The following is a 14944-nucleotide window of genomic DNA, read 5'->3' on the forward strand; positions in this document are numbered from 1 at the left end:
CTCCGTGCCTGTGGGCAGCAAGGCGCCGGGAGCTTTTGTTACTAGGCTGGATCAAATGGAAAGGTGACGTTCACAAACAAATGAAGCAAAGTAGATACAGATAGTCCCCTCCTTCTTCTAGCTTTGAGAGCTCTTTCTCATTGCTGTGTTTCAGCTGTGGCCAGGCACATGCTCTGCACTGTCCTGCAGGGTCAGGCACAGTTGCAGCAAAGCAGCAGGAAAACGGAGAGGGAACATGCAGTGGTGCCCAGGGAGCAGAGTAAAGCCTTTTCTGTCTGCACCAGAGAGAAACATCACACTGCTGGCACTGCGTGTGTCAGATTTGCTTTGTGTCTGAGACCCTGAATGAGCTGTGCTGACTGTAGAGCTCTGCTCCAGACTGTAGGAAAGAACATCAATGCCATTGCATTTGGCACCTGTAGTAAAGATGTGACACAGAGAGTAGACATGGAAAATCAGCGCTCTGCAGGTAATCTGTCCAGAATGGGATCAAGGAATGCTTGTGACAGCACAAATAAGCTCCCTCTGAGTTTGTGAAGCTCTTTGTCTCTTTAATTTTCTATGGAAAAAAGAAAAAAAGCAAAATTTCATGATAACTTTCACAGAAAAAAAAATCAACTTTAACATAGCTTTGCTGTCAGTATTTATTCTCACAGTCTGAGAAATGCAATGTGGAAGCAAAGATAAAGCAGCATTTTCCTACAAATAAACAACTAGTAATTTTCAGATGAGAATGACTACATGAATTCCAGTTGCTGGAGGGGATGCTGCTGATGGGATTGCAGCAGGATCCGTGGCTACATTCAAGGGAGAGCACTCTTGCTCACCAGTAGCCTCTGTTCAAGGCAAGTGCCCTGGCAGGTGGGTGGCAACACACTGCTGGGGCACTGCAGCTCTTCAGGTGAGTTTGGTGTGCCATCCCGGGGGGATCTGTGTTCGAGGGGTTGTCAGGAGGGAAGGAGGAAGGCTGGACATTAGTGGCTGTGGTGCGGGTTGTGCTTGTTATACCTCGGCTGAGGAGTTGTAAATTATTTATTTGCCAAAAATGAAAGTTCATTACACACTGGACTTGTTTTGATTAGGAAGAGTTGGGAGGATATACCATAAGAATAAATAAAGCTTATGGCTTTACCTGCTAGTTTGTTCACTTTGGCATTAGAGGGATTATATTCTAACTGGTTTTTGATTTCTGTGTTACAATTTTTTTGCTTTTAGTCTTATTAGGATTTACTCTGTATGTGCACAAAAATCTTTCCACAATGGTGAACTTTTACAGTTTTTCTAGTGCTTGGAAGGAAGTTCCCATAGACTATACTAGATGTTTGTCAGAATAAAAAAACATTGTGCTAACTTGTGTTGGGATGCAGAAATTCACTACCTTCCCTTTCCTTTTTTGTCTTTTCATATACTTCATTTGGGAAAAATACTACCCACAAAACATCTGTTTGGGGGTTGCTTTGTTCTTCAGACTGAAAAAATGTGTTTCCAAATAGAGTTGGATTTTAATTAGATGGTTTAACAGCATATTTGTTGCTTTTGTGAATATATTGTTATCCCTTGTTTTATTGCTGAAACTGTGGTTAGGGAAGTGACTTACTGCAAGTTCATAGAGAACAAATTGTGAGAAATGGAGAAAGTTGTATAAAAATGCTGATACAGCATTCATTGTGTAATAGAAGAAGATGTTGCATGCAGTGTTATTTTTGAATTTCACTTATATGAAACTAAAATAAGAATCAGTTACCAATTTCAAGTTCCATTGTCCTGGCAGCACCTCAGCTCCTTTTGGCAAATCATTTAACCTTCTCTGCTTCCTAGCTAACAATTTAAAGTGGTGATCTTATTTTATTTATTACCCAGATGTACTTGAAGTATTTCATTTATATGTGTACTTTGAAAAGAATTATATTTATAAATAAAAAATACATAAATCTTTATTATATTATGTAGGTATACACATTTGTGGGATAAAGATTGTGCTTTCCATCAGTTTACAAAATTTTATTTTATTTCCTTTGACAATTAAATCTGTCTTGACAGCTTGCTAACTCATGGTTAACAGAAAGTGAACAGAAATTAAGGTTTTAGTATCTTCTTAGAGAAACTCTGAAAGTCAGTACTGCCATAAGAAAGTCCCACATTCATGGCTAGAATTTTTTTCTTTCTCCTTACAGCTATTAGTGCTGTTAAGATGGCTTACAAAGGAGCTGGCTCTTCTGAACACTCAAGTTCATCACAAGTCATCAGCTTTCAGCTTTTTTCAAATTATTTCTATGTTCCTTTATTTTCCAGGAGAAGTGTGAGCTCTAGCATAGGTTATTCAAGGCTTGCTTTTCTTAGCAGCCTTGTGAACACTTCTTAAAATAGTGGTTTGATAGACTAGAGGAGGAAAACTGCTGATCTAGGTGATATCCTTATTTTTCTATTTTGTTCCTTGTCACAGGGGACTGTAGTACATTCTGGCATGATTCTAGAGGACACACTATATTGAATAGTGTGTGATGCCAGAGGTCTGCAATGGAATTGTGACTCAGACTATCTGATTTACGCAGACAGCTTAACAATTTGGCATCCTTGTCTCCATCCAAGCTGGATCCATTCGGGTTTTCTGGGTTAGGAACAAATAGAAAGGAAAAGCTTTTGAATTCCTCAGTGCAGCCATGGACCAAGCGTATCAAAACAGTAATTTGTCTGAAGAGCAAAACTGTGTAGGGTTAGAAAGCACCCATATCCAAAATTACAATATAAAGTGCTTCTTTGTCATTGTTTATTTCTTGTTTGCTTCAGTCTGTCATGAAATAGCGTGTGTTAAGTAAGTTTAATTTGTAAAGAGCAAATTTAAATTGTTTATCCAAACAACAAGTGAGTAGAGAAAGTAGATATAGAAACTTGAATTAACGAGGTTAGAGATGCTCACAAGCCAAGGTTTGTACATGATGACAGTCCAGTGATAGTGACTGATGCTGTTGGTGCCTACCATGCTTGATTATTCTTTGAAGACAGGCTCTTCTTTCTGTCACTTCCCATGATACCTACAGACCAGAAAGCAGAACTGCACCTGTGAAGTGTACGTGCTAGCTTCTATTGTTTCCCAGTCTGGAAAACTAGATCTTAGATGGGACCAGCAAAGTATAGTCACCTCCTCTACCACTTTTCTCCACTTCTGTTGTTTTGAGGTGGTTTCCAAAAATCCAATACCCTTTGGTACCACAAAGGTCATCACTCGCATTTAGTTTAAATCAAGTAATGAGACCAAGCCAGTTTGGCAATTTAATGGTTAAAAATAAATAATTTTAAGGAGTCCTTCACTATAATGCCTTTATGGTCTTTAGAAGCAGTTTTTCCCATAAATATACACACACTTATGCACACATGCACGCACATCATCTTTGCCTGGATGATGTTTCCTAGGAAACTTTACTTACTCAGGTATCAGTGGATCCAGTTAATTGTAACCAAAAGGGCTGGTATGGCATGTGCTTTTATTTTTCATGTGCTTTTATTCCTTTCAGTTATACAATCTTTTTTGGTTTTTCCATGTTGCAATTTGCCATGAAATTACTGCACGATGCTCCTCATGCTCTTCTAGTATGGTGTACTGAGAAGGCTAAAGTTTGTTACGTGTTGAGCACACACATTTGCTTCACACAGTCTACTGCTGCCACCATCTCCAGTTTCTGGGCTGTAATTGAGGTTTTCTCAGAGTTATGAAGATTTTAACCAAAATGTCATAGTGATGATCAGCAGCACAAAGTGCGACTTGCTCCCAGAGTCTGAAGAACAGCATTTCTAAAGAAACACTTGGTACAAAATAAACAGGTTTCAGAGGAAAGGAATGGTTCCTAGTCCCTGAGCAAATACAAGGCAGCTGAGATGGGTCACCCAAGATCTCTCCCCTCCAAATACCACAAAACTTGGTCTGTTTTCAGCAGAAACTGAGCTGCTGGCAAAGTTTGGACACCTCCTCTTTGCCAGGAGATCCGAACACTGAACAAAGCAGGAAAATTATTGTACCCATGAACATCAGGTGCTTTAAATATTAATAATCGATATTAAGCACTTGAGAAAAATGCCTTTATTCTCTGGATTTATTCCTTCAGAGGCCCATTTCCAGCAGTGTCTGGTATATTGGACACTTTTCAAGAATGGGAACAGCCCTGGGAGCATCTGACATCAGGATTGAGCTGCAGGGAAGGATTTCTCCTGGATGAGGAGGTGATTTTGTACAGGAGGCAGTGAGCAAGAGTCCTCTGCCAGGGATTCTGTCTAAAGCCCAAGGGGGAAAGGAAAATCAGGATGTAAGCCTTGGTCAAGGGAGCAGTTACTTCTGGAAATGGATTTGAGTGGGCTGGGATGAAGGAAGTGTTTTGGAACAAGTCACCTGGAATTTATAGTCTCATTTTTTTCTCACTCCCTTCATTTCCTTCATGAATGAGTTGTTCTTTTTTTCTGAGGGGTTGTGTGGTTAAGTTGGTTTTGAAGCTTTCATTTTTGCAGTATTTTGTTTATCAATTACCCTGTGTAGGGCAGAATACTCTGTGAAACCTGGTGTGCATTGTATAGAACACAGTTCACTTAACTACCACCACCTAATGTGCTACCTCAGTGAGGTCTAGTTTTCAATTAAAATTTAATATATTGTTTCCATTGTGCTGTTGTAATGGGGACCATTTTCTTCTGCTTCAAGTGTGGTTTTATAAATTCTAAGATGAAAATGAGTTGAGAGAGCTCTGCCAAGAGGAACTGCAGTCATATATGTGAGTCATAAATATTTTACTTAATTGGGGAAATTGCTCATTCTGTTACAGATTACATCTATTCCTAAATATTTTATTTAATAGCTAGAAAAATGTCCTTTCTGGGTCTTTGGTCCTTCAGCACATCACTAACAGTGGCATTTGAGTTCCCGTATACTGACTGATTCACCAAGAAATCCCTTGCTTCCTTTGGGATATGCATCCAAAGGTCTCTCCAAAAGCTGTACTGGACAGATGTGGACTATTGTGTGGGTTTTGTTTATTCCCTAAGGTGCCCAGGAGGTCACTTTTGGGTTCAGATCATCTCCATTTAAGATGAGTAATTTGTTGGATCCTGGTAATCCTCCAGAGGATGTAGCTGGGCACAAGTTGCTTCTGCCTACCTTGAGCACCTGGCAGCAAGGCCAATTTGGATTGTATAATCAATATTCAGTACCTTTATAACTTCATCCAGATGCTGAGAGCAGAGGAGCAATGTCCATACATTTTGTTGTTGTAAATCCTTTCACAAAAATCGAACTATTGCCAAGAATGTGTAAAACATCAAAGTAAGAGGCAATTATAATATAATAATTGATGCCAGATGGATTTCTGCACCTGAGATCAGTCAACATGCGAGTGAAAAAGAGCCATTTACTGCAAGGAACACTACAGCATATGTCAGAGTAGCATCATCATTTTGAAAGCTGCGAAAGTGTTGAGTTTCATGCTATGGTTGTTCTTAGACATTGCAGCAAGACCCTTTCCTGTTAAGGATTTCCTGAGAAGGAAATACGATCTTCGCTCTCCCTAATTCCCGTGGCCATCATCAGGTTTGGCAAATTTTCATTAAAACTTAAAAGTAAACCATTATTTAAACAGTCACTAAAGATCATTGGTTAGCTGTTTTCAGGAACCCGTGTTATCTTCAGGCAATTAAAAACAATGAGATAATATTTTCTTAAACATTATGTAGCTATTAAAGTAATTTTTTAAAAACATTACCATTTCCAAAACTGAATTTATTGGTTTGTAAAGGTTGATATTTATTGAAGGAAGCACGAACTTGCCTCCATTATGCATCTGCTTTTCCTAATAAGAGATTTGGAGGTTTGTTTGCTTTTAAGAGGTGGTGAAAGGTCACTTGAGTATCACTTCAGGCTTTAGTATGGCATCATTCTCCTCTGTAATATGTGGTGGGTGGATGAGATGAAGACTGTAAAGTGCATTTTTTTGTTTTGGCCATTTTGTTCTGATGTTCTTGTAGTTTTGGGGGGGAGGGAAGGAGGGGGTGTGGAAATACTGTTTTCTTAACTATTCTCTTTCATTATTTTCATGCAATTTTTTTTTCCATCATTCAAAACCTGCGCTACCTTTGAAGTCATAGAGTTCTGTAGACTGGAGGAATTTTCCAGTTCTGTGGAACAAACTTCAAGCTGATTCTGGAAGTGCTTAATGTATGCTGCCTAATTTTTCTGTACCCTTTTCACACCGAGTGCCTCTGTGTGCTGTAGGACAGTCCAGTTTGAAGATTAAATAAGTGGCTGATCATTGGAAGTGTTTGCACAGTTCCATGCTTCAGAGTGCTGGAGCCCTACCCACGACCCTCATTGCAGGGACAGTCTCATGAAGTATTTCCAAGTATAGGTTTGAAATGGAGAGTGCAGAGACCATGAGGGATCCAGTAAAGAGTTCTGCACACACCAGCCATGCAGTGCGGTGAGCTGACTGTTAATCTCTCTCTCCTGCTCCATGGACTGCAGTTCCCCTGGTGCCAGCTTCCAGTGCGTGGCCAGCACCACGCGTGTCAGTGGGAGTAGTTGGCACTCAAAGCACACCTAAGGGCAGGCAGGACTGGAGACCTGCAAGGATTTCTTCAGAAACTTATTTCATTCACCTTTGCATGCCCTGAGACTGACAGATGTGCTGAAGTTGAAGAAATTTCTGGTGGTGGATCTGTCTTCCAGGGCTGTAACTCACACCAGGAAACGTTACTGAAACCCTGAAGCGTAGATCCTCCGTGCTGTGCCTCAGGATTCCAACAAGTTCTGGCACGTTGACCAGAATGCATACAGGTTTATAGCACTATTTATAAATCTCTTGAGTTTCCTCTTGTATTGTTTCTTGCTGAGGGAGTGTGGGATATGCAATTCATCCCATCAGATTTTATTGAGGAGTTATCCGCAGTCATGTGCATGCTGGATTCTCTTGAGAAACAACATCTGTTTTCTGCGGTATTTCAAGTTTGAAATGGTTGTGAATTGTTACAGCTCATTTAATTAACAAAAGGATACAATTAAAAAATGTGAATTACTTTTGTTTTTTGTCAAACACAATGTTAACTCCATAACCCACAGAATAGGGAGGTTTCCTCTATAAGCTATTTTTTGATTTTTCAGTATTTTCTAGTGAGTTGTTTGCCATACTTTATGTAAGCATTTTCTTTCTCTCTTCAACAGAAACCATGTTATGCCTGTAAAACAAACACTTCTTGTCTTGTAGGTGAAAAAGACACTAAACATGAGTTGGATGTGGTCCTCAGGACCATCTGTTTTGCAAATTATGCCATTGTGCTAACCCTGTTAAGGCAACCTCAAGTTCTGTTAGGATCTTTTCATATAGATAAAGGTAAAAAAATGTACACACATATATGGATGAATACATCTCAAAGGCAGGATGTCAACCACTGATAGGCATATAGGTATGATAAAAAAGGAAGCTAAGCAGCATAGTTCCTCATGGGACCACAACAAAGCTGGTGAGCAGAGTCTTGGTGCTTGAGTGTACAACTGTTATGTAGATCTCATGGCCAACTCAAATTAAAAGTCAACACACAACTGTAATTTAAATGAAACTTAGTTACTCTTCCAGTAGCTTTGGATGCATTTGTGGAGAAGGTGTGGAGCAACACTTTCATTTGGCTTTCTTGAAAATAACTGGCATTCTCCATTTGTAAGGAAGCTCATTATGGTTTTTTTGTTCAGTCATGTAAGTAAACTTCTGGAGGATCGTAAGTGCCTGATATAACAGTAGCCTTCAGGCATTCTAACTAAAATTGTATTTTATCTTCCACCAGCTGTGCATTTCCAAGAATGTAAATGATCCTTAGGATACGGTGACTGTAAGACTTGCTGCTCTAAACACAGAGAGCAGTAGTAACAAATAGCACTGTATTTTTCACATCATCTTTCTGCAGTTGATTCACTCTCATGGATGTATGGACAGTTGCACAGTTTGTAAAGAAAATGGTCTGTTCCTAGAAAAGTAGTTCCTATTAATTCCTAAATTATTTGCATTGCTTTTTTTTTTTTTTGCTTGAAGCATTCATATTAATTGTATTAAGCCTTAAGATACCAAGTTTACCAAGTTTATGCCTTATATTTTCCTTCTCCCAGGAAAAGTGTGATAGTAGCAGTTTTGTTCAAACTAAGTACTGATTATTTCAGCCATCTAAACCCAGTTTGTGATTTTTAGTGGATGAGGTGCTGTCATTCTCCACTTCTTACCCTGTTCTTTTCTCACAGCCACGCTGTGCAATGTTGCAGAGCTACAACCCAAATGTTGTTGCAATAGAGTGGAGAGTAGTGCTGCTCTCTGGGCAATATACAGAGGATATATATTTTATGAGATACCAAGCAAGCTGCTGTATGACTATAAATTTCTGTGGGTTTTATCTCATACTGTACATACCTGCTAATTACCAATTTACATTTTAAGCATATTTTCTCTTTCGTTGTTCATTCTTTTTTCAAATTTTAAAACTGAAGTAATTTTAGTAATTAGTTATTTCAGAAAGCCTTGGAGAGGTGGAGATAGTCTGCTGTGCACTGTGCAGGTACAGAATGTGCCACAGCCAGGGGGTTGTTGGTTTTCCTCCTCCATGCACAAAAATCTGGGCTCTGGTAACTGAGGTCAGGGAGAGGGATCCCTCTGGATCATGCCTGCTGGAGTAAAGACCAACTCACTTATTAATGCCTTCATTCAGCATCATGGAAAATGGTGAGAGGGAAGAGGATCCTGTAGCCATATGGAAAGCCAGGCAGGTGAAGCCTCACTGCAGCCTTGCAGCAGACTGAGCTTTCCTGTCTTTGTGGTTGAAGGAGAGAAATGGAGGGCTGCAGAGGGAATAATCAGCAGTACTCTCCTCAGCCATCTCCTCCTATTGACCTTGAAGTAATGAAAAAGGGATAGATTCTTCTGCAGGTTACCTCTGTGTGTACAGATAATGAGAGCAGAGAGTAATGATCATAAATCTACATGGCTTTGCCTGTTTGAAAGTCTGGGCCATGGGAAAAATGACAGTACATAGTTTATTTTCAGTCTGTAATTCACATAAGTATTTGTTCCAAAGTGTTTCTTCTGGAGGTGTTTTTTTTTGGTTTTTTTTTTTTGCCTTGTACTTCATTTTATGCAGCAGTGGTTTTAATTCAAATGAACCTATTCCCTTTCGTTGACTGCAATTTTCAATAGGAGAGTAGTTGTATTTCCCAAAGCAGCAATAAACTCGTCTGTTATTTGCATTTTTTTAAATGTAGTAACTTTTCATTAGTTAATGTAGTAGAGTTATACTGGTGTACAACTGTGCCTATGAAAGAAAAAACAACAAAAAAATAGTCCAAAATATGAAATATGTAGGACTTGTATTTAAAGTTTCTTATTAAAAAAAAAAAAAAAAAAAAAATAAAAGAAAACTAAAAAAGCACCCCACAAATATTAACAAAAAAAAGGGAAAAACTCTTCTAAATTAGCTACAATTTATTAAAAATTTGTAAAAAAAACACCTTGGAATTTGGGAGTTTGCTTTCAGATGTTGAACTGCCATAAACAAAGTAACCAGAAAGTTGTCTTTGGCAATTTGTTCATTCCCCTCCCAGTGAGATGTTATTCATTAAGGCAGTTCCTTGTGAAACATTAACTCAGAAACTGGAAGGAATCTGAGACAGAAAATAATTAAGTAACCCTAATGATGTAGTAGTTCAACTACTGTGGCCAATGGATAAAGAATAGTAGTAGCAAGGTGTTTTAGTACTTAGCTGAGATGCCAGGGTAGTGTCAGCCAATAAATGATGTCATGCAGTCAGAGGCAGGGTTTGGTCAACGCAAACCGACAGTTTTGTCTTTTAATCCTACTACGTACAATAACAAAACATCAGGAAGAACTATATTTAAAAACAGAGGAAATGTCCTGAGCCACTAGAAGAGCTTGTTGCATTGTTTTTCCTCTGGGCTAGATCTCAAGTGAGATGATGGCTGCGCCAGTACTGAGCTCCCGAGGCGCCTTTCCCCCTCCTCAGTACGGGATTAACCTCTGAAATGGCAGCAGCATTTACTCTCCGGAGCAAATGGGACTGTGCTGAGGAGGTTTTACATTTTGCTTGTATTCCCATGATGGAGTCATTACGTGAGTGTTCAGAGCAAAGCTGAAGCATGAGGGAGATGCTGGAGCGTGCAGCACGTCGGGTTGACAGAATGAAACACAGTCTGACCCAGAGCGTGGGGGGCCTGCAAGTCTGGCACTCTGGAGCAGCTAGGATGGTGGTCATAAGTTTTTCCTCTTTGGAGGCCAATTATCCTGTTAGGGCTCGCCTTTGGCCAGAGCAAACACTGTAGCTGAGCTGTGCTTTTTGGGGAATTAGGGAGGATAGAGGGAGGAGGTTGCCTGGCTTTGAGCTCTCTGCTGGAGAGCTGGAGGTGATGGCTGGCCACAGTGTACTCTGGCTGCTCCCTCGGCACAGCCTGGGGCCTGGAGGTGATCTGGTCATGTGGTAAGCAGATTTAGGTCATCAGCCAACCAAGCCTGCCCATAAAAACACATTGACATCAGTTCAGTGTGTTGAAGAAGGTTGGTTGCAGTAAGACAAGCTGGCCAGAGCCAGCTCCAGGGAGGAATCATTCAAGGGGCTCCCAGGGTGAAACTTGCCTCTTCCAGCAAGCTGTTTCAGGTCACTCATGAAGACATACCCTAATCTGACCCTTTCTGTAGGTTATTGTGTTTGGAGTGTTTCTGGTACTCAAGCTTGTATAATTTTTTTTCCTACACAGCCATGTTTTAAGGTTACCTTCTGTGGGCAGGTTAACCACCAGTTTTCATGAACTCTGCTGATTTGCCAAAAAGTTTGTTCCTCAAAATCTAGCAAATAAGTTTTAAAGACTCTCAGCCAACAGACAAGCAAAGTTGAATTCCAGGTTTGTTTTGAGAGATTGTAAGGTTTTTCATTAATTTAGGTATTAATATAGGGCCTATTATAGCAGGGTTCTTCTCCACTTTCTCCACTTATGAGGTTAAGACATCAAAAGGGTTTAAGGAGTCATTAAGATGAAATGCTGTTTTCTGAGTTCCTTGAATTAGTGGAATTATAGTGAGATATTCAGGATGTGAATCCAAAGTGACCCAAGTTGATCCAAACTGGTCCTGTTTTAAAACTGCCCCAGAGGCACAGCCTTTACTCTGTGCCAGTGGGGGCACTGGGAATAGGGAAGCCCTTCCTGGCTTCAGGGGCTGAAACAGGAGAAAATGAAGCAGATCAAAAACCAGCATTATTCTGCCAAACCTGCTCTCCAGACATCTCCTTAGCAAGGGATGAGCGAAGAATCCTGAGGCAGGGAGTTGGGAAACGGGGGAACCTCTGATTTACAGGGGCTTAAACTGTTGTGGGGCACTTCAAGATTTCAGTGTCAGTCATGTGCCTTTAATTGCTGCTAAAAATGCCAATTTCAATTAATAGTATAAATAGCCTGAGCAGAGCTGTAGCTAACTGTGTAATTTAGTTCCATGAAACTATTCACATGTTTAAAAGTGTGCAGATGCTAGTGTCTTATGCTAGATCAGGATCTTAATTATGCATAGTTTGAGATAATTGGGTTGCTTTAGCGTAGTATCTCAACCTGTTAATTCTAACTACTAAATTAGAATTCAGCTGTAATTCCTGTATCTTTAGTAGAACTATTTCAATTTGCTCCTGACATTAGGTAAGTATTGTGATTAATTCTGCTTCTATATTCTGGTTTTCTGTGGGAGAGGTCTGAGTTTAACATGTTCATATCACCAGGTAAATTCAGACAATTACAACTTTACCCTTTGCTTTACCCTGTGATTTTTTTTTCAGGAGATAAAAATGGATAAATGTTCTGGATAAATATTTTGGGGAACAAGCAAGTACCAAAGGGTATTCATTTTGTTATAGACTTTATTCTTAGGTTGCTGAACTAGCCTGTACTTTTTGGCTTTTGTTTTTCCTGTTTTTTAGGAGCTCATACTTAAAAATTCATCAAAAGAGTACCAAGTTTGACATATTTAGCAGAAACAAAAAATGTGGTACCGATCACATCTGTGGTCGAGCCTGTGGTGAACAATGCAACCTTTCTCTTAATCTAAGGTTTACATGCAAGGGTAGACTGATTATCTGCTTCCAGGTGCAGGAGTGTAACTGGCTGTCATTGTTTCCACAGATGAGCACCATGCCAGGACTGCCCACAAGGCCGTGCTTCTATGACATTGACCTTGACCCCATCACAGAGCAAGTGAAAGGCTTGTTTTGAGAGTGACATCCAAATTCAGGTCAGTCAACAGCCTTTATTTTCCTGTTCCAGTTTGGGGGAGGATGTTTGTGCCTAGTATGTGTGTATGGAAGGTTGTCAGGAGTTTATCTGGGCTCTAGTTTCAGTAAGGATTTCAGACACTTTGGGGTGTATTCCATAATGTGCAATTTATCACTTGGGTTTCTCATTTGCTGATGGGTGAATGGCACTTTGCTGTTGTCCACTAATGGTGCCTTTGGATTTTTGGCATCAGGAGGAGCCAGCTCTGCAACTGTACCACTCTTGGCTATGGAAAAAGGCAGTCTGAAGAAACCATATTGTCTTACTTACCTCAAAAGAAATACTCTTTGATACAGCACTCACGTGGCAGTGTGTGTCTGTCATTACCTAGATAGCACAGAAGATACTTCTGAGTGTGTTCATGAGCTCTATTTTGTTTTTTCATGTTTTGTTTTCATAGCTGCTGTCATCTCTCTCAAATGGTAATAAGCATTTCAGGAACACAAAGCTGTCCTCTTAGCCTGGTTTTCATGCCGGATTCTCTCCCTTTTCCTTGAAGGTTGCAGTTCCCCCACCACCTCCTCCCTTTCTCTAAGTACTTAATCTTCTTGGTGTCCTGCTTTAATTTTGTGCAGCACATGTTCCTCACTTAAAAATACAAGATGTTATGAAAATATTTCATGCTACTCCACTTTAACCTTTTAACATAATAAGTGGAGTAAGAGAGAATGTAACCCTGACTGAAATAAACCATGTGTGGCTGTCATGGGATTCTCTCCTTTCATCACTTAGCTCTCTCCCTCAATAGATTGGTCTGGAGAGCAAAAGGGTTTTTCTTTTTTTAAGACAGAACAACACTCTTACTATGAGCTAATAGGACTGTGATGGAACCCCAGATCAGCCACAGCTTTGAGGTGGATGTGCCCACGTGCTTTAGCTGTGCTTTAGCAGTCCTTTCTTACTGTGGACTGAGAGAAGGGGCTTTCATTTTCTATTTCTGTGTTTTGATGGATTTGGAGGAGGGGAGAGGTTTGCACAACCCAACCAGACCAAGCAAACTGTTTGCTTGCCCACACATTCACATGAATGCCACAATATTCACATAACAACTGGTGAGAGCAGATTCCACCAGTTTGTGTGTGCCAGTCACGACAAGTAAAAAGCACCTACCTTGAAAATTAACCTGCATGCACAGGTAATTACCTGCATGCAAACCATCCCTGACTGTTCTGTGGCTGGGTAGCACTGCACATACCACTCCTTGGCATATATCCCATTTTTGTTACTGATATGCATGATATGTCTGGCAGCTTCATGCATACATATTGATTCATCATGTGTCAGCCATGTAATTGCTTCTGAATCATTTGGAATGACTGTAGAATCCTAATGTAAAATCTATATGCAGATTCACACAGCCTGCTTAATTGGGTGTTTACTGCCTAGTCTTACACAAATCCATCCAAACCAGGCACTGATGAGTTTGGAAGAACAACAGTAATTAAGCAGACAAAATACTCCATTCCAACCGTGAAGGCCTTTCATTGGAAGCTGTACATGAAATGAAAATGCTAAACTTGGCTTTTAGTCAGTGATGGTGTTTTGTCAGATGTAAAAAGAAATGCTAATGAAGTCACAAAAACATAATAAATATGTAGGAAATAGCATGTATAGCCAAATGTTAATAAATTATTCTAATTTCATTATGGAGGTATTGTTGGCATCTGACAGATGAATGATTCATTAAGTTTAAGCCTTTTAAATAAAAAACCAGTTTGATTATATATATTTTTCACCAATATAGGTACATGCTCACCTGTGTTCCTACCTTTAACAAATGCCTTGAGAGTATGGTAATACCCAGTGAGCACCACACAAGGTACTCAAGTGTCCATTAGTTCTAGAATTCATCTGGTTCACATGCTAGATTTGTACATTGCTAATTTTGGAAGAAGAGAGAAATAATATTCCCATGTAGTCTTTACTCCCAACTTTCTGTGTAGTTTAGTAGTATTCTTTGTTTCCACATACACACTGAAGTGAACCCACACTGTAGGTGATACTGTGCTTTTGAGGTCTTTGTGGGTTTGTTTCTGTCATGGCAAATCAAGGGGTTTTTTTTTTTCATTTAATTTTAGTTCTTCAGCATTTTATTGTATGATGTAATAATACTAATAATATGGTGTTTTGCCAACTCATTAGGGCTGATTCAGATCTTTAAGACAGTTTAATTGAAAAATATTTAGAAATTTGTGGAAGAGCTGCAGATATTTCATTATAAACATGCCTATAGAGCTGAGAACATTTGTTTAGTGTGCAGTTAATATCCTCCTCTGCAATGCATGTCTTCAGACCTGTGCATATCTTCATATCTGTGAAAGAGATACAGGCAGAAGTTCCTGCTTCTCAGGATGCTGTGTGAGGCTCTGACTGAGATAAAACACTGGGTGTCATTTGCCACTCTGATTTTTCTCCACCACTTTACAGCAGTCATTTGAACATGCTCTAAAAAGTCATAGAAGCAAAAATCTTATCATAAAAGTCAACTCTGTTTTTCTCTGTTGACAAATATACAAGACATGGGTATACAATATTGCAGTGTCTCTGTAGGAGCAACATGATCTACCAAAAAAATGAAACATTAATATACAGAAATGAACCCAAAGAAA

At 39.6% G+C, this 14944-nt stretch overlaps 1 protein-coding gene across 3 annotated transcripts in view; it reads left to right on the plus strand.

Annotated features, from left to right (window-relative positions):
* The window catches only part of MTHFD1L (methylenetetrahydrofolate dehydrogenase (NADP+ dependent) 1 like), a 144840-nt gene that overhangs the window by 126050 nt on the left and 3846 nt on the right, over positions 1–14944 (plus strand). For all 3 annotated transcript variants that reach the window (XM_064413316.1, XM_064413317.1, XM_064413318.1), the window contains one exon: positions 12186–12294. In XM_064413316.1, coding sequence (XP_064269386.1) covers positions 12186–12275 — 90 coding nt within the window. In that variant the 3' untranslated portion in view covers positions 12276–12294. The remainder of the gene's footprint in view (positions 1–12185; positions 12295–14944) is intronic.

Source organism: Passer domesticus, chromosome 3 (genome assembly GCF_036417665.1).
Source record: "Passer domesticus isolate bPasDom1 chromosome 3, bPasDom1.hap1, whole genome shotgun sequence".
Taxonomy (NCBI): domain Eukaryota; kingdom Metazoa; phylum Chordata; class Aves; order Passeriformes; family Passeridae; genus Passer; species Passer domesticus.